This window comes from Ixodes scapularis, unplaced genomic scaffold (assembly GCF_016920785.2).
Source record: "Ixodes scapularis isolate PalLabHiFi unplaced genomic scaffold, ASM1692078v2 PGA_scaffold0__279_contigs__length_252992795, whole genome shotgun sequence".
Taxonomy (NCBI): Eukaryota; Metazoa; Arthropoda; class Arachnida; order Ixodida; family Ixodidae; genus Ixodes; species Ixodes scapularis.
Window position 1 is genome coordinate 175,540,377 of NW_024609835.1, and position 19,338 is coordinate 175,559,714.

Here is a 19,338-nt window from a genome sequence, read left to right on the forward strand (position 1 = left end):
CAAGAAACACGTGACAAAGTTTGTACCTTGTGCCACTGAGGTGGTTTACAGGATTCCTCTAACGTGTGGCCGTGTTTACATAGGGCAGACGGGACGTTGCTTAAATGATCGACTTCGAGAGCACGCGGCTTCTCTTGGCAACAATTACGGTTCCCACTTACCGGGGCATTGTAGAACTTGTGGTTGTTCGCCCACGCTGGACGGTGCGAAGGTGGAGGGACGAAACAAAGGAAGGAGAGAACGAGAGTTGCTGGAGGCAGCCAAAATACGTGATTGTGACGAAGACGTTTGCATAAGCGTCGCATCGGTGTATATGCAGCAGAAAGAGTACAGTTTCATTAACACTATCTAACTTGACAATATTAACGCGGCGTTTTTTCTATTCTTTTCTCGTTCGGATTGTGCGGCGGGGTGATGTAGCTGTTTTGCTGACTTTTTGGAACAGGCGGTGGGCGGTATGATTGTGCGGATTTGGCGGCACGCCCTGTCTCTGTTGAACGAGACGACGCGCGTGCATGGCGATAGCAAAGTTGGAAGCTTTCAATAAAGTTTGGTTGCCAGTTAGCGTTTGTCCTGTGTGCTTCTTCGTCTTTTTGTCCCGTCTCTTTTGCGCTATTTTTAATATGAATGTCCACTACCAACTTGCCCAGCAGACCAAGCTTTGCCATATGACGTAAATATCTCCGCTAAATTTAGCGGGGAAAATGAATTTGTGTATAGGTAATGTGACGTAAACTTTTCCTTTAAATTTAGCGTGTGAATTTTTCTACTAAATTTAGCGGGGAAACTTAATTGGTGAGTAGGTCACCTGAATCATGTCACGTGACATCAATTTTCCCGCCAAATGTAACGAAGAAGCTGAACTGGTGCATAGGGTGTGGCGTCATGTTTTCTGCTAAATTTAGCGGGAAACTGAATTGGTGCATATGCATAGGGCACGTTACGTCAAGTTTTCACCTAAATTTAACGGAGAAACTGAATCGGTGCATAGGTCACGTGACGTAAATTTTCCGCTAAATTTAGCGGGCAACGAACCAGGGACCCACTCTTTTCTTGACAACATTAGAGGCCAGATACCTAAATTACATAGAAGAACCTGCGTGAGTAGCTTAATAATGCTATCGCATTAAAGCACGAAACTATAAACTACTTACCTTCTTAATCCACCAATTTTGGTAAAGCATCCTCCTGACCGAGACTTGGTTCGAGGATTCCTTGGAAGGAAACTGGTAGAAACAAAAGGCACCGTAAAAGAGGGAAGGGAAAATAGTAACAATTACAAGTAATTTTAGTACTTCCAAAAGTGATCAGATTACTCTTGCGACTACTTCCGAATAAATGTATTCAAATGATTGCAAAATTACTCAAAGTAATCGATTACAGGTAGTAATATTACTTCTAGTGAGTACCGTACAAGTCTGCTTGTAGCACAGGGGAATCCTTTCCTTCGTGTTAAGTTTTACCTGGTGACCGATGAACTCGCACGGAATTCTCAGATCGCAAGGAAAACGGAGTGCCATATTGCTCGTGATATGTTGCGCGCCCACGCGTCGCAGGAGGTGCGGCCTCCGGCGGCCTGTGCCATGCCCCGTCCCTGCGTGGACGGCGCGGCTGGCAGCGCTGACGTGGCTGAGCGCCTTGGCGGCCATCGCTGGAGAGACGCGTCCCGCGACGCCGCCGCATAGCTACGAGGACTGCTCGCCGCTGTACCGGCGCTACAGCCGACACCACACGCAGTGCCTGCCCCCCGGCAAGGACAGGTCGTGCAGGCCGCTCCAGGTGGGGGTCAGCGACGCCGAAAGGGAGCTGATCCTCGACATCCACAACCAGTACAGGAACCGACTGGCGTCGGGCGACGAGATGGCCCACGGACTGCCCGCGGCTGCCGACATGATGCAGCTGGTACGGGGGTTGCAGGGCAACGTGGCTTGCACATGACGTCGTCGCACCGTGCTGGTTGTCATTCCTAGCTACTTGTTCCTGCCAAGAAAAACCCTATGAAGGCACGCGGTCGGCTGCAAGGTCACCACCATGGCCGCCGGCCGGAGGGACGTCAGTCCGGCGGCCATGGTGGTTGTCTTGATTTGACACGCTCGGGGTGAGCTCATACTTATTTTCCGCCGAGGCTGGCAGTCTTGACGGTGTGGAGAGCTCTTTGCAAAAGGAACGCGCTCAGATGAAAGGCCATCATGATGGCTAATGACGGGACGTCAATGCAAGCCATGTATAGACCAACACAAAGTCCGCGTTTTCCCACACCGCGTGTGGGCACTGCGCGTGCGCAGTGACCAGATACGCGTGAAGTGATACGTCTGCGCATGTGCCGCGTCGTCAGCAGCGCCACCGCAGCTGCGTGACGCCAGAGAGCAGGCGTCTAGCAGCTCTCTGGCGTCAAGGTGACTTATACGTTACGTATAAGTCGCCGAAGCTTTCGTATCTCGAATGTCGCGTGTCATGCTTTCTCCTTAAACTGCTAGCCTCGCTTAATATGAAGCACAGAGGTCCCGGTGACTTCAACGTATTATTTCCTAACGTACCTGAAGGCTGGTTCACACTGCCCCATTTTCTTACGTTAAGTTACATTGCGAAATATCACGTTGAAGTCACCGGGACCTCTGTGCTTCATATTAAGCGAGGCTACCAGTTCAAGGAGAAAGCATGCACGCGACATTCGAGATACGAATGTTTCGGTGACTAATACGTAAGGTAACTTAACGTAAGAAAACGGGGCAGTGTGAACCTGCCTTTACCGTGAGAAATTGGGGCTGTGCGAATGAGCCTTTAAGCTGAGACTGCAGCCAATGCCACAAGCACGAGAGCTCGAGGTCGCTGCTTCGAAGCATTCTTCCGCGGAACGAGCGCTCGCGCTAGAATTGCATGTCTCAAAGCCAGGAATGGGCTAGTTCGCGCTTGTAGCTTTGACTGCAATCTCAGCTTAAGGGGTACGGAGACGAAATGACGTGAGCGCGATGTCTGTCCCTCGCTTCAAAGTCGAAAGCGCAATGCGTATCGCGCTCGTCACGTCAATAGTTCCTGCGCGACCAAGGGTTGCCGCTTGCTGGTGTCAACGCGTGAAAATCTCACCTATTATAGTAGTAATATCCGAGGACATATATCTTGCCCGTAACGTCATTTGTGGCCATGCCGGTATTTTACGTGCCACGAGCGTTCAATTCACCACGTTCTTTAAACAGCGCAGAAGCAGTAGCTCGAGGGAGTCAGGAAGTAGAAATAACCGTCAGTACCCAGCAGTGGCGACACCTGCAAGCTATGTACGTTAGGTATTCACTGGGTGCCACATTTGAAAGCACTACTAAATACTTACATTTAAAATATTTATACTAAAGAAATATCTCCCTTAATTGTTGGATACGAGACGGTTAATTGACGATTTCGAAACCAGTTATGGGACATATCGTTGGCATAAAGCCAACAACGCATAGTGTCATAATATGCCAATATTAATAACACATTTGATTGTGTTGTATTAAACAATAAAATTATAGAACACAGAAACAACGGCGGGGGACCAACTAAAACGCCTATATGTAATATAAAAAAGATTTAACAAAAATTAATAAAATATAAAAAAAAACAAGGTCACTTTGAGTGAAACTTTCTACAGGCAAGCGATTATTACGGTTGACAGACACACTTTAGATGAGAACATGCCATACGGCTACCTTGTCTGCTTACTGTAAAAGAGCCTCCTTCACAATGGAGCAATGTGTGATGACCCAGCTTAGCGCTATTCAAAAGGGGTAAAATGAATGGTGTTTCTCTGGCATGCTAAGCTATAAAACCAACTGTCACATCACTACAGTAAGAAATGTGGCTCTTCACTCCAACCTTTTTATATCAGCTTAGCGTACAAGGGACCCACCGCACAGACTGTTTTGCCGTCCCGGCCTGATTGCCGCTGGGCCAGGTCATAATGCCGACGACTGTACACTTTAGGAAATTCACGCTCATTCACAAAGCACTCAGGGAGTCAATCACAATTAGCTACAAATAACTTGATATATTATGAGGTAAAAAAAAAAGAAAGAAAACAAAACCGTTTGAAGCCATAATTAAATTTTGTGAAGCTACACTGACCATTACGTGAGCACGTGAAATGCGATGTCTAGTGTCACATCAATGGGTGATAAGTTTGTGTTTTTCTCCGGTCTTGTCAGTCGCCGTGCCGCCTTCGTAAATCGCAGGATTTGGTTCCCCGAGTTCTGTGCGCGAATGTAGACACGGACATATTTTGAAGGGTGCAGCGCGCTCACGTACAAGTAAGCATGAGACTCGAGTTGGCTTTGGGCTTTGATTTTTTTTATTTTTTATTTTACCCAGATTCTAAAGGCGATCACGTGACACATAACTTTCATACAATCGATGTAATGTTGTCCTGGTCGTTGAATAGTCTCTTTCTATGGCTAATTCAGTTTTAAAGCTATGGGGTTGGCGCATAACATTGCGAATTGAATGAATTTTGAAATTTGTTCATAAAACGTAGCGCAGGCAACGAAAATCTTCAGGGCGAAATAAAAGCAACCTGAGCCCAGTATCTTTGTAATGTAGCATATCGTTCAATCTTATAAAAGACGCAGGGAACGTTTATTGCTAAACAACTAAGGCTGTTGTAGATTCAGTATTTTGTGCTAGTTTACTTTCTGAAGTTCTTGAGGTAATAAAAACGTTCAGGTGGCGTCGGTGATCTATGTCACTGTTGAAAGCTAAAATGGGGCGTCAACACAACCATTCGCTCAGAAATGAACACTAGTGACAAAATTGGTACGAAATAAGGGCAAGCATTTAAGCTTATAGGTCGTGATGTTCAACAAGCCGAATGGTTCCCTCACCCCTACCGATGGTTTGCAAAATGCGAGGTCGTTTGATATCTATTTTAATCGAAGAATTTCTGCAGGAGTGGAACGAAGAGCTGGCGACCATTGCTCAGAAACATGCAAGCAGGTGTGCAATCAAGACGGACTGCTCGGATTGCAGGCGAGTGGGTAAGGACGATTGAAAATTACTCAAAAACTTCCAAATTATTTAAGAAGTCACTTGAGAACAGTGAAGTTACTCTTTCTTTAAAAAAATATATTTCATATACAGAATTATATCTAATATAAATGAAGATTTCGGGACGAACACGGCTAGCCGGCATTGAGCAAAGTGCCTAGACCCTTTCCTATATGAAGTGCCATCTGGTCGCTCAAATATAAGTCCACCTTTTATCATTTTAATGGCGGCACAAATGCAGCACTTCATCGACCACTGTCACTTTCGTACGACAAATGCAGACAGGATTGTGCTTTTTGCCGTGCTTTTCTTTTTCGAGTTGTTTCAGTTTTGATCGTGACAAAGAAACCACCGGTCTTTACAAACTGCTCACCTTGGCAAATATTTTGACAAAGTTTAACATATCAAGGGGCTTGTGATACGAATGTGTACCAACTGATTAATTGGAACCGAATTCAAAACGAACCCTGACGCATCACTTGTATTCCATCCATGAGTCACATGCTGCTACCGAATTGGTAAAACAATTCTTCACCAACGCTCACCTCGCCAGAAACAAAAACGAAAAGACAATTGTTATTGCAAGCGGCATCAAATTTTCAAAGGGAATGTTTTCTGGTTTCTGACATATTTTGTTTACGAACAAGCCTAATTCAGTTTATCTCTTTCATCAAAAAATGTCTCCTTTTTCTCAAAATAGCTGCGCTTCCATCTTTTACGTATGTGTACACTACATGAAAACGGCAAAGAAAAAAAATAGAAAGCGGTACGGCATTCCTGTTGCTACCATGGCTCTTTCTCTCTCTTCACTGTGGCAGAGAGCTTCAGCGTAGGGCAGAACATTTGCAATTACAAGATTCGATCGCGAACGACGCCGTCCGTCTACTGGCGGTCCACCATAGCCTTCTGGTACGAAGGCATCAAGCAGTTCCATCCACGATCCATTGACCCATACGTCTACAAGCCCCTGTATGGCACGTTTACGCAGGTGAGTCCGCTCAAACAACGAATTGTATTCTCAGATTGCAAGGAGTAATTGAAAACCATAATTTTGTTCAGTGTCAGAAAAAAATAATGCGAACTCCCTCAAAATTATTTTTCGCGTGAATAAAGAAGTTGCTTCATGCATTTAGTGGGCCATCATACGCCTGATTTTGACGATCATAAAAAATAACATATTGATGTCACTGTCAGCAGTAGGTTCACGATAATGACGATTTGTAATTGTCAGAACAAAAGTCTTTGTACTCATATCATTACTGAAAAGTTTCCTCCTAAGCAGATAATAAGGAAGCAGGACAGAATTGGCTTGTTGCGGGGATAGTCTCTCACCAAAATAATAGCCGCCTTGCCGTGAACAAGGATTATATTAAAAGCCAACAAAAGGAAACAATTATCTTGATTAGAAATGAATAATACCGCCAAAACAGTTGGACAGAACGAGAAACAGATATTTAGCGGCACTACATAAATTGTCATAGTCTGCACTAGCAATACACAGGGAGATAAATAATAAAGGGAGAAAGAAAGGAACCACGGGAATGGTAGGGAATTAAGCCGGCCTTAAACGCCATAGTCTTTTTCTGGAGGTAAACTGCGAACACGACCTAGGTGCTGTGTCGTCTTTTACTCCGAAATGGTATTGGCGAACAACAAATTTTATCGTTTAGATTAGTTCCCCAAGCGAGTAGTTTTTATTACACTGTAATTTTAAAAAAAAATTTCGGTGCTAGAAAAAAATACTGTTTGTTTCTTTTTAGCAGTTTCGTCTTGTGAACATAAAATAAGTTCTTGGAGAGGTCACCCTCAGCCAGACAGGGATTGTTTTACCGTGTGGCGTACTATCGGCCACAATATGAAGGGGAACAGTTTAATCTTCTTCCATACAGTAGGTAGTTTGGGATATAAACTTTCCGTTCTAGCCTTCTGTGGAACCATAAACAGGACGAAACTAATCCCTGGAGTAGGGGAGCAAGAGGGACAAAGGACAAACCCAAATCTCCAAACACAGTTAGATGACTAGTGCGAAACCGAAAAAATTCCGCCTGGTCCGGGTATCGAACCCGGGACCCCTCCATTTTCAGTGGAGCGCTCCACTAGCTGAGCTAACCAGGGGTTAGACGTCAGTACAGCAAACAGGTTTTATCAGCTGCCACCAGTCTAAAAACAACAAGGGTGAAGGGCTTAAATTTTAAGGTTATGACCATAACCTTGAAATGCAAGCCCTTCACCCTTCTTGGGTGAAGGGCTTGCGTTTGAGCCCTGGTTAGCTCAGTTGGTAGAGCGCTCCACCAGAAATGGAGAGGTCCCGGGTTCGATACCCGGACCAAGCGGATTTTTTCGGTCACGCACCAGTCACCTAGCAGTTTTTGGAAATTTGTTTTTGTCTTTTGTCCCCCTTGTTCCACTTCTCCGAAGATTATTTTCGTCATTCTTGTCCAGCTCGCTTGCACCTTTGCATTTAATTGCATTTTAACCATAACATGTTCCAAAATTTGAAGGTCATTACGTCAAAAAAGCGAGGAGGGCTGTCCCGCTACAAATTGTTGCCGATTGCTCAACACAGCCGTACAACTGATCCTTATGGAAAAGCTGAACAAGAACTCTCCCATCCTCGTTGCATTAATTGATGCAGTTTTTAAGTGAATGTTACTTTTTGCCATCACATCGGTTAACATCGATTTCATTGCAGCACAATGTAGAGCTCTCATTTCGAAGAAATATCGAGTGCCTTACTATACTCGGTTTCACTGACAGTTTACGAAAGGCGGGGCTTCGCTTATTATATTCATGCTTTTAACTTCGGGATTTGTTTTTCGGCGTCCTTATCTAATATGCCGAAATCTCATTGACTGATAAGCGATAGTTAGGTACTCGGGAGTGACTGTGAAAGAAATATAAACGCAAACAGACAGAGTAAAACCGCAAAGCCATATCACAATCTCAGAGCTTGATTAGTTGAGCCGGTGAAAGTACACGTCCGGAACATAAACGAACACGGTCACAATGCACTTTTGACGCTACCTGATTGTCTTCGTCGACTTTTAGCATTGGTGGCGCTCTAACTTAGGGTAAAACGCAGCGAAAATACGCCCTGGAACAACGTGAACCAGGTCGCGGTCGCGAACTGAAACGCTGCACTCGTTCTAATCTGGCGAAGGCACTTACTTTAAAAATACGAGCGCCGCCTTGAGAAGGGTCGTGGAGCTTTCGCAGAATTATGACAGGGAATATCCGTGCAGCAAGAAAAAAGAAGGCACAATCATCTGCCGTTTAAGTCGTGCTTCATCATAAAGCCGTGGCATCATTAAGGGCTTGAGACACTCAAGGCGTTATGTTGGCACTGTCTTCAGTTAGCTAGTGAGGTGACGGGAAATGTGAGCGCAGGTGGTCAGACTCCATATAGCTGCTCAAATTAGTGAAGTTTCTAACAGAAAGGACAAATTCTCCGATTGCGGCAAAGCAGCAGAGACTTTTTTCTGAGACTGGCATATACCGTAGGGTTCGCAGCTTCAAGGTAAGATGGTCGTGAAAATTGACGCAAGTGATCATCTGTCCCAAAGCATGTAATGATGCTTGCTGTTTCAAATGCCCTGAGCATCACCTCTCTTTGAAAGGGTTAGCCAAGGAACTACTCAAAGGCCTGCCTTCAGCTGCGCAGTAAGGTGCGACGTAATCTTTCAGGCACAGAATTGAAAAGACGCTTTGGTGGTAAGCGCAGAGAACAAGATATAACCATGTCACGCTCTGAATCCGTGTTCACAAAAGAAGTGAGGCGAGGACAGTACTCACTGCTAACGGAGAAAGCGGGCATGGAAGACTGCGCCCCATGGGCACTTGATTTTGTAACCTTAATTAGGATAATTTTTGAAGCATTGCTGTCTCAACTTTGCGGCAGGTCGGGAATATTTAGTCGTCTAATGATGTACAAGACGCAAAAAGGAAGGCATTAAAGACGGCAGTGCCAACTACACCGCAAGATCTGCTGATCGGGACAAAGCTGTAGTTCACTCCTAGCCGGACTTATTATCAGTTTGGTTCCTTGCCAGCTTTAGAATATCAGTAAGCACTATTGCCACAACAATAAAAGGACGCACGTAAATTCTTGACGAGAAGAGTACGACGCACGTTAAAGGTCTGACAGCATATATATCATTCAGAGTTACTGCAAGGAACTGAAACCCGATTTCCTGAAGCATTTCGTAGCGAATTTAAACTAACAAATCGGTCACAGCGGTCACAAGTTCATCGCCTGCGCGTCAACAAGGATAGGCTTTTTTGTTGTTTTTTTATAAGAAAATGCAAGTAGTATCATTATGGAGTGTACTAGTTTACAAGAAAGCGAACATTATTCTGATGAATAAATAGCACAAGCTTCTTGTCTCGTTTAACAATATCTAATAAATGGCAATATGAATGTAGAAGCACAGGTGTGTGAATGTCGTAAGTTCTGCGTTGTCGAGAAGGAGCAAAACACGCGGAAATACTTAATTTCCGACGTGGAATCCACATTTCACCGTTTTTTTAATTGTATACTCAACTCTGATATACATAAACCGCAAAATCCCGAAAGATGCTCCACTCCCGAAAGGTAACCCAGCCCTAATTTTTGGCTTGATTAGCTATGTTCTTTTAAACACCGAAAGGTAGCCCACTCCTAGTAATCCCAGTGCTCGGACAAATGATTACCTCGGCGTAAATGCGTCTAGTTAGCTACGGCGGAATATAAGCCAATATTGCTGACTGGGAAGTAGTCATCTTTTCTTCATTGCCCCTCGCCGCGATAAGTTTGACAGGTACACATAATATAAAGAATAACATTTTTTTCCAACTTGTCTCGATTGCACGCCGAAAGTTAGCCCACTCTTATTTTCACCCACTGTTTTCTCGATCTTAGGTGGGCTATTTCTCGGTGTATTACGGTAGCACAAAACCTTCGTTTCGCACACCAATTCACTTTTAATATCTATAGGTTAACCTCGTACCCGAATCCACCAAAAATTGATAGAGACAAAGAGAAAGGGAGAAATAAAACTATTCTCACAACTCAAGTCCGAGTCTCGATAATTGATGGAGGTTGATAGTTCTGATGCGTTAAGTTATGAGTGTTGTGCCAGAAATGCGATATAAACCCAAGTGGAATAACTAGAATACACAATGAACCAAACAACACACAAAAGAAACGAATATAATATTTTTAAGCATGTTTTTTTTTCTTGAAAGTGTTTGGAGACGACTTTTTTATTGAACTGTTCGGTGATTTGAAAAGAGAATCGAGTGGTTCTGGGAGCACTAAAAACGTCGCCGTTTAGATGGAATCATGGATTTTGACTGCCGCAAGGAAGTAGAGCGGCGCTAGTCTGAGAATGCATTACAGTGCCATTCCTCGGGTATGTTCGGTGCTGGAGGGAGCCTGGGCTATAGGCGTAGCGTTGGTGTAAGTTTTCGAATTGCTTCTTTCTGCGTCCAGCTGAGTTCTGCGCAGCTCCATAAGAGGTGGGCGCTTGTGAGTGGTTGTACCCTCGCTCATCGGCTGCAGAACCTGTCGTCAGCATGTCCTTCATCGTCGTGTGCCTTGGATTGATACCTAGAGCTCAAATTTGGACAGAAAAGTACACGATGTCTGACCTTTGCCCTTCTTCAAAATCGACCACCCTTCAAGGGTTGTGAATCTCCGAAACTTTCGAATCCGAACACCGGAAGAGATCGCTTCATTAAAGCATGTCAGAATTGAATCGAACTATATTATCGATCATCAAAGTAGTGCAAAGACTGTGCGCGTTTTGATTTCGAACCTAGGCAGAATAATATAATACATGGAAGGGAATAAAATTAACCTTAGCTCGCTGTTCATCTTTTTGTTGAATTTAAAATTCCAGGGCAATGAATATTCGAACCACGCAAATCATTTTTCATCATATTTTGAATGTGTAACTTTAAATAAAACTGCACCAGAAAGAAAGCATTAGAATAGTAACTTTCTGAGGCTTCATTTAAATTAAGCTTTTTAAGAACTGCTTCGAATATGCAAAACTAAGGTCACACCACTTCGAAAATCCTTTTGCACCTACACATTAGTAACGGTGAACTTCCATTGGAATTATAAAGGGTGAATACTTCAGCTACTTTAAGTTCTTCAGATTTCTAGAGCTTTTATAAAGTCACACGAAGCCTCCTCAATGCATAGTTTCGATAAAGTTTATCAATTGTCAACTCGTCGCCAATAAAAACCCAAGGTAATGCGGCGGCAAAGGCAGAACGAGGGGGGGGGGGGGGGGGGGGGGCGTACCAGCTTGTTTGTAGACACTGCATTTCAAACCAAAAACCAAAAGCAAATAAGAGATTTCTCTGCAAGGAAATAGCGCGGAGATGTTTCAGTGGCGCCTCCTCGTGGTTTCCCTTGACGATGCCATTACACGGATTTGCCTCGACGTGACGTCACGAGCTGTAATTCTGAATGCTTAATATAAGTTACGAGCAAGTTCGATGGCGTATGTAAAAACAAACAGCGAAAGCTTGGTTGGAGCCATCGCATTCTTACACCAACAGAGTCAAAGTTGACTCTGTTGTAATAGGATGTAATAGTTAAAGGCTCTTGTGACTTTAGTCCTAGTGAGTGTTTTGCCAATCGTGGAAGGCCGACCATAGCGACGCTCTTGGTCGCGCATGTCGTCAAAAGTTAGTTGCCCTTTGAGCCAACACGTGAGCGCGTGTGTCGATTCCGCGGGAAGCGAAGAGACAGTCAACGCGTGAATGGTAGACGGGACACATTTTCTTTTTCCTCTCTCGTTTTTCACCGTGTGCTCGATCCGGTTCGCCTGTCTGCGCAATGGGGTCACAAGGACAGGACTATTTGCAAACCAGTTCACGCCACTTCGACGCAGTTTCTGTACCGGTGGCGCCGTCTGCCGTTCAGCTCGTAGGACGTGTGCAGCTGAATCTTGCGACCTCTGATTCTTCGCTCAGAGGTCGCAAGATGTGTATGTATTGCTTTCATCGTCTTCAAGGTTGTGAAAACGGTGCCCGCCCCCCCCCCCCCCCCCCCCCACAAGTTTTTGTAATGTTTTTGTTCGTTTTTGAATACTGGTCATGTTGTTGACCGTACCGGACACATTGGGCGTCTAAGCAACAGTGAAAGAAAAAAGGTGCCAAACTGAAGGTGGGAAAACGCAAAACTCCCTCTAATTTTCTTAGTTATTTCCCTGGTAAGTGAAGGCTATAAATAAAAGAACACTGAGTGATTAACAGGGTGGGATATAAAGTGTTCCAGCATATACTACACGTTTGGATTTGATGCCGGCACGTAAACGTGAGCACAAAAAAAAAAAAAATAATAACAGCGTGGGAGAAAAAACTAGTAAAAAGAAGGGAGAAGCAAAGCAGCGACGCCTCAGGGGCACGCCCTTTGTCAGGCTACAGTAATCTCTTGGCGTTGAAATAGTGTTATATAGTTTTAGAAGTAGCGACCGTCTAGATTTCGTAGTGTCTAAACAAAAGCATAAATCCAACTACTGGACATGAAAGTTCTCGCTCTTTACGGTAGGTCTTGTACATCATATATGGAAATAATTGCATAGCGTTACCACAGGCTACAACACGCACGGCAGCGCTCGTCACAGTGCAAGGTACCGATCCCACTCGTACGGCAGCCTGCGGTGATGGAATCCCGGACAAAACATCACCGGACAAAAGCTCACCGGACGGAAGCTCACCGGACAAAAACTCACCGAACAAAAACTCACCAGAAGAAAATTGCATGTTGGTCTTAACACGAGTGCGGACAACTTCGGGGCATGCGTGCGACACTAAAATGCTACAATAAATAACAGGCGCATGGTTTGTTGATTAGTGTGGAAACAAGTTTATTTATCGATTGGTAAGAAGCGAATGCGGTTCCCTACTATCTCCAGCTGTCTTGGTCGATCTGGGTGTACCTCGAACCCCTCGCAAATATATTTCAGACGAATGTGCAGGCGCATAGTGGGTTTTCGCACCCGCTTCACGGGAGCTCACCTCTCCAGGCTTCTGTCAATGCCGTGGCGACGAGCCCCTGATCTTGCTGTAGGCATTCAATCAGCCTCCAGACGCTTGGATGGGCGTGGCCGACAGGCTTCTGGAACCCGTTATTCCACCTGTTGTACACCCGTGAGCGATATGAAGGTGAACAGCCCTCTTCTTGTTTTTGACGCTCCTGCAAGTTTTGGAACAAGCTCGGTTCCAGAAGAGGGCTAGAACGCAAAGTTTAGACCCCCAAGCCACGTACCATTTGAGACGTTGATAGTTAATATAGCTTTAGGGAGCCATGAAACAGGCAAGAAACCAGGTAGGGTGTTCACATTCATATTGCCGGAGGGTGTACGTTCCTCCAGTCTTTATCCTGAATAGTGGAGTCGTACATATTCCACCGTTCTGGGGGAAACTCCGATCGTCGTCGGCGCACAGTCAGGCAAACGGAAGAATTCGCTCTGGGTGCTGCCGCAGAAGGAGCAGAAGGAGCACGAAAGGGGTCGTTGACATACGTGCAATCAAGTAGTACAGGAGGTCGCTGATGTCAAAGGTAGACTTTTCCCTGGTGCAAGTTGGTCCCTTGAAGAGAAGCTGTGGTGGAAGGAACGCCAGCCTATCCAAAATACCGCACGTCTTTCCAAAGTGGTCATCTGTCTTGTACATGTCCAAAAGGCCCAACACCCGTTCCATCGAAATATATATACATATTTTTTTTTAAATTCGCAACTCAATGATTTGTATAATACAGTTTTGCTTCAGTTTCGATATCATATCACCCTGAGATCATTCTTAATTTAAAAGACATTTACGAAGCGCAATGAAGGAAACAATATAATTGCCTTAGCCATTCATTTCAAATATTAACCTGAACCCCACAAAAACCCATGCATTAGTAATGAAGAGACAGTCTGCCTAACCTTCATGTGTACGTTTAGCGTGACATATGCACAATGCAAAAACGAGGTCACCGAAGGGTGACTTCGCTTCTTAGGTCACTCCTTCGGGATGAAAACCTCGATTCACGAAATTTCTACGGCGTGGCATAACGGTTCTCCGGCATACCTTGAGTCAAGCAAGCCATCTTATCAGCTCCACTCAATTTCGGTCACCTAAATTTTTTCCGCCTGTTATGGCTTATCTATTGACACCTTTGCATGGTATGGGGTACCACTTCTAAATATGGTTCAATGTCCATCGTGTCCGCATTATATCCCAGCCCGAGCTTCGCCCTTGTAGCAAAAAAGAAAAAAAGAGAGGTGAGCTTTTATTTATTTATTTATTGAAATACCTAAAGGTCGTTTTGGGAAGGACATTACATAAATGGGGGGGGGGGGGATAAGTACATCATATATGAAACCCACAAAAAATGATAAAATAAAAGCATGCACAGCACTGCAAACATATATAATATCGTAATTTAAGCAACAAAAAATAAAATCTTCCGCAGTATTGCCAACATACAAGACATCGTGTCATACAATACCTAAATGGCTGCTGATGAGAGAACGAAAGCTGTCAGGGTTAATCTCGATGACGATGCGCTCTGTTAGATTATTCCACCACGCTGTTGTTTTGGGAAAGAATGAATACAAATAAAAATGAAAGCCGTTTACAACTCCCTGGAGCGCCGGATTAGAGCGCAGCTCTTGAGGAGGATGAGGGGAAGCGTACTGAGGGGAAAGTATATCTTTCCTCCCTCCTCCTCACCTCCTCATCCTGTCTGCTACTCCTCCCTCCGAGCGGCGTCGCCGTCGCCTCAGAAGGGTCACGTGACCTCACGGGGAGTCACGTGACGTCACAGGGGTCACGTGACCTCACGGGGGTCACGTGACCCCTATGAGGTCACGTGACAATGACGTCATCAGTCCGATGACGATGAGGATGCCGATGACGTCATCAGTGACGTCATCAATGACGATTCAGATGTCGATGACGTCATCAGTGACGTCACTGATGACGTCATCAGGGACAATGACGATGCGAATGCCGATGACGTCACTGGTGAGGACATCAGTGACGATGCCGATGACGTCACTGATGACGTCATCAGCGACGTCAGGCGTCCCATAATGCACCGCGGGGTTACGCCGACGGCGACGCCGACGCAGCTCAAGCCGGAAACCGACGCCTAAGAGCTGCGCTCTAAAAGAAGAAGTGCGGCAGGTGAAACGGTCAATCTTACATGAGTGATTAAGACAAGGTGTAACGAAATGCGACTGTGTTAGGGAGCTTTGGCTGAGAGATGGTGCATAGTAAATGCGATGAAAAAGGCATAAGCAAGAAAGCTTGCATCTTAAGGCCAGTTCTGGAAGGTCGGATTTCTGTTTTAATACGGTGACGCAGAATGTCGTGAATAATCAGAAAAAATAAAGCGCGCGACACGGTTTTGAAAGGCTTCTATTTCAGCGATCAAAGATGCCTGGTGGGGATTCCAGATGCTCGATGCGTACTCAAGTTTCGGCCGAATCAATGAAAGTTATGCAGTTTTCTTTAAGTGAGGAGGAGCACAACGCAGTGTATGTTTTAAGGAGCCCACAGAACGATTGCACGATGATAACAGTGAACGAATATGTACTTTCCAGGAGAGATGGGAGTCGACGTGAACACCTAAGTATTTATAAGATGAAACAGACTCAACAACGTTAGAATCAATGAAATAGTTATGAAAAAAAAAGGTATCTTTCCTAAAAATGAGATGAGTTTGCATTTAGAAGGGTTAAGCTTCATGAGTCAAGTAGAGCATAACAATGATAAGTTAGTGAGGTCATGTTCTAGTTTCATGCTATCTTCTTCGTTAGAAATGTGCCTATATCTAACGCAGTCCTCTGCAAAAATACGGTTGCGGGAGGAAATACATGAAGGTAAGTCATTAATATATATATAAAAAAGCAAGGGTCCAAGGACGGAGCCTTGAGGAACACCCGAAGACACAGGATTACAAGTTGAACTATGAGAGTTCACGACCATGTACTGACTTCGGTCAGAAAGCCAGTCTTTGATCCGCAGGATGATGTTACTATCTAATTTTAGATGGGTAAGTCTTTTGTCCGGGTCTGTGAAAAAGCGGGTGAGTTTTTGTCCGGTTACTGCGGTAACGCTATCTTAAAACTTCCTATAGTCTCAAAAAAAAAAAAAAATCCCAAGCAGTTTTTTTTATCGCATTCAGTAAGATGGCGGCAGTATCCGATAAGAGAGCCGAAAAATCAATGATGAAGAAAGAAGCGTGAACATAATAAACAACGCCCGGCGTTTCTTAAGCTGTCGGCGACTAAAGTGTGTATAACAGCAAAGTGGAAGGTATGTCTTGCGGTAAGCCTCGATATTGCGGCCGTGCCTCGATGCAGATAGCCTGGTCCCGGACGTGGGCCGTTGGCTGCGGCTACTCGCTCTTCACCAGGGACCGCTGGTTCATCCAGTCCTACGTCTGCAACTACGGACCCTCGTGAGTTCACAGCGACGGGACATCGGGGAGAGAAGACGGCATTATGTTTACCTCAAACGGCACTAGGTGTACTTTACAAAGTACTCAGTTTATGTGAGCCAAAACAATGTTCGTATGGCTACCCAATCTGGCATCGTGACCTCAAAGAGGAACCACTTGGAAACACTCGGAGCGGCAACTGATATTTCGAGAATTAGCTCGCCCTAAAGGCCATTTTAGCGAAACGTTGGCAATCATTCTGAGACTCCCCAGGAGCAGTTTCTGTTTTATTATTTTCGAGCTACATTTAAAGTAGTCTGTTTTTTTTTTTTTTTTTATTATTATTATTTTTGACGAAGCCTTGGCTACGCGTATAACTACATCCATGTTACTCAAAAAAAAATTTTTCTTTTGCTTTGAAGTTTTTTTTTAGTTACGTAAGAAGCTTCTGCGTTATTGGTTTGTACTGATAAACACTAAAAAGATACACAACAACCAACAATTAGGTATCGAAAGACCCATGAAAATCGGGGTAGAAAAAAAGTCCAGATCTTTGCTGTTTGTACAGACGAGACAGAAAACTTGCTTGAACTCTAAACGCACGCGTTTCTCTCTCTCTCTCTCTCTCTCTCCCTCTCTGTCCCCCTAATGAAGAGAGGACGAGCCTCTATGCCACTGCCCATCTTGTCTTGAAGTCGGGGCATTTTTTTCCCATCGGTTTCGAGATAAAGCCAGAAAGCTCCCATGCGTTTAGGGTATACGTATTCGAGTTCTAGCATTTTTTGTTGTTGTTTGCAAATTTCAATCAAGTTCTCGCACCGGCTTTATGTTTGCAAGATGATAGTGTTTTTTTTTTTTTACTTTGTCCTTGGAAGTTTATTGTACGCGCAGGTTTTGTTTTGTTTTGTTCAGAGCCGGGTTTCTCTGCCCAGCACTCCTGCCACTCGTTAGACGCAGATGTTGCTGATTTTTATTATGATAAGAATCAGCTCTAGAAGGCGCTGGAAGGCACGAAACATTAAGTTATTTTTTACACGGACATATATTTAACTGCAGTTACGTTTCACCACAATTACACACTATACTCTCTGCAGCCATTTTAGAAGTGAAGAGTGCGCATGCACACCTTTACTGGTTGCTCAAGATGCGCTTGCACACGCGCGTCCATACCTTTGATTGCATAGCCTAAGAAAGTCGTCCACGGGTATACACCGTTCCAAGTTGGGCTTCCTAGCCGGCGCCATTTTAACGAGTGTAGCGCCGCCTACCCTCATCCGGGCATTTGGGAGAATCTGAACCCGCCCGAATGACCGACCGCCATTACTGGACTGTTACCCTGCTCACCGAGTCACACCGATCGCAACTGCTTCTGCCGGCACGGCTGCCGTATTGGGCGTCCTCGGCTCATCGTCTTCGTCCACGGAGGAAAGCATTATCCTAATTTGTATGTCAGGCATGGGGAAAAGTGCATCCGGCTTTCCTGGCATCTTTTTGTGGGTAATTTTTAGCGCGGTTCTGGGGCAGTCGTCGCTCCCATACCGAACTCGGCGTTTCGATCGCTAGCGAAATTGGGGATCACTAGTGAAATTGAGGATCGCTAATTAAATTGAGGATTGAACGAAGCCAGGATGGCCCGAATTACGGCATGTGAACTTGCGTTAAACTCGAATTGTCGCAGCTTGGGGTGCCGGGAACATTTTAACTGCGTAGAACTGCGCGGTTAGCGGCTCAGACCTGCGCTGCCACGTCTGCTTTAATTGAAATAGTAGAAACGTCAAATTTAAATATGAATCGATATATAAATACCGAGTACAAATAGCAAGTGCGACGGATCCGTTTTTTTTTTCTGATTTGGAATCTACTGCTACAATATTGGCACATTGATGTGCCTCTCTGTAATCGCCTCGCGTGAGAATCATTTGTGCGGAAACTCTGTCGCGGCGTGTACTATTAAATGAGTAGACCAGGAGTCACGCAACTGTTTTCTTTTTTCAATGTCCAAGCCGCCCTCCGCTTACCTTTCGGTCGTAGCCCAGGCGAAGGAACGGCACGGGGTTCTCCGCAGTTCGCCGGCCGCCCAAGAAATGGTCGGAGCACACACGACTGCTCTTCGATGGCAAGAAGTCTTTCCCGTTTAAATTCGCCAGCCACCGGTGTCGTAGGTCCGGAGCAGTGGGGAGCCGGTGCAGCATTAACATGCCGCACCCACATTCATCCTGTTTGACAGCGTGGGTCTCGCACACTAAATCGGCGTTTATATTACTTTTTTTTTTTTGGTTATTTGTATAACCAATTACAGCACAGCGCTGCCCGATCGATTATTTTTTTACATAGGCCATGTCACGCGCGAAAACACGCTATAATATCAAAAGCGGCGCCTAACATTGTCGAAACAACTTGCCTCCGTACACTGCGCACGTGCTTTCTAACGGTCCACTTCGTGAAGCAGACGAGCTATCGAGGGAAAGGGTAAGCGGAGCGTTGGCGCAGCGCCCTGATTTGAGAGTGTTTTTCCCTTTCTGCATCGACCTACCTGGAACGGTGTATAGTGTCGTAACTATGGTTAAGCGTAACCGTAGTTACGTGTGCCCGTGTAACGAGGGTATTACAAAATAGAAAGTGTAATTTGATCACTCTTGCTACAGGTCGATTGACCAAGCTTAGTTAATTAAATTCATTTTAAGATCGGCCGAATACTTTTACTCTGAACCGCTTGACATTCGTAGCTTGTGCTACATGAGATTTGATCACTCCGTTAAGAACTTGTTCAAGCTGTATCAAAACTGATAAGTACAATCGGCACATACAAAAAAAAAAAAAAAGAGCAGTCCATAGCTGCGACACGTCACGGCAAACTCGTTGCACATTGAGCCATTGGCGTCGCGTTCACGTACCGT

At 45.0% G+C, this 19,338-nt stretch overlaps 1 protein-coding gene across 1 annotated transcript; it reads left to right on the forward strand.

Annotated features, from left to right (window-relative positions):
- The first annotated feature begins 1,473 nt into the window (after positions 1-1,473).
- LOC120846253 (CRISP/Allergen/PR-1-like) lies at positions 1,474-16,466 on the forward strand. The gene is made up of 4 exons (XM_040217953.1): positions 1,474-1,902; positions 4,916-5,003; positions 5,832-6,005; positions 16,369-16,466. Exons 1-4 carry the CDS (start codon positions 1,474-1,476, stop codon positions 16,464-16,466), a joined length of 789 nt encoding a protein of 262 aa, XP_040073887.1.
- Positions 16,467-19,338: the final 2,872 nt, after the last annotated feature.

Bases quoted from the DNA above. Each gene is read 5' to 3' on its own strand.
- LOC120846253 (XM_040217953.1), top strand. From the start codon at position 1,474: ATGAACTCGCACGGAATTCTCAGATCGCAAGGAAAACGGAGTGCCATA. The intron at 5,004-5,831 runs GTAAGGACGATT...TCACTGTGGCAG, and splicing joins CTCGGATTGCAGGCGAGTGG to AGAGCTTCAGCGTAGGGCAG. The intron at 6,006-16,368 runs GTCCGCTCAAAC...CGATGCAGATAG, and splicing joins TGGCACGTTTACGCAGGTGA to CCTGGTCCCGGACGTGGGCC.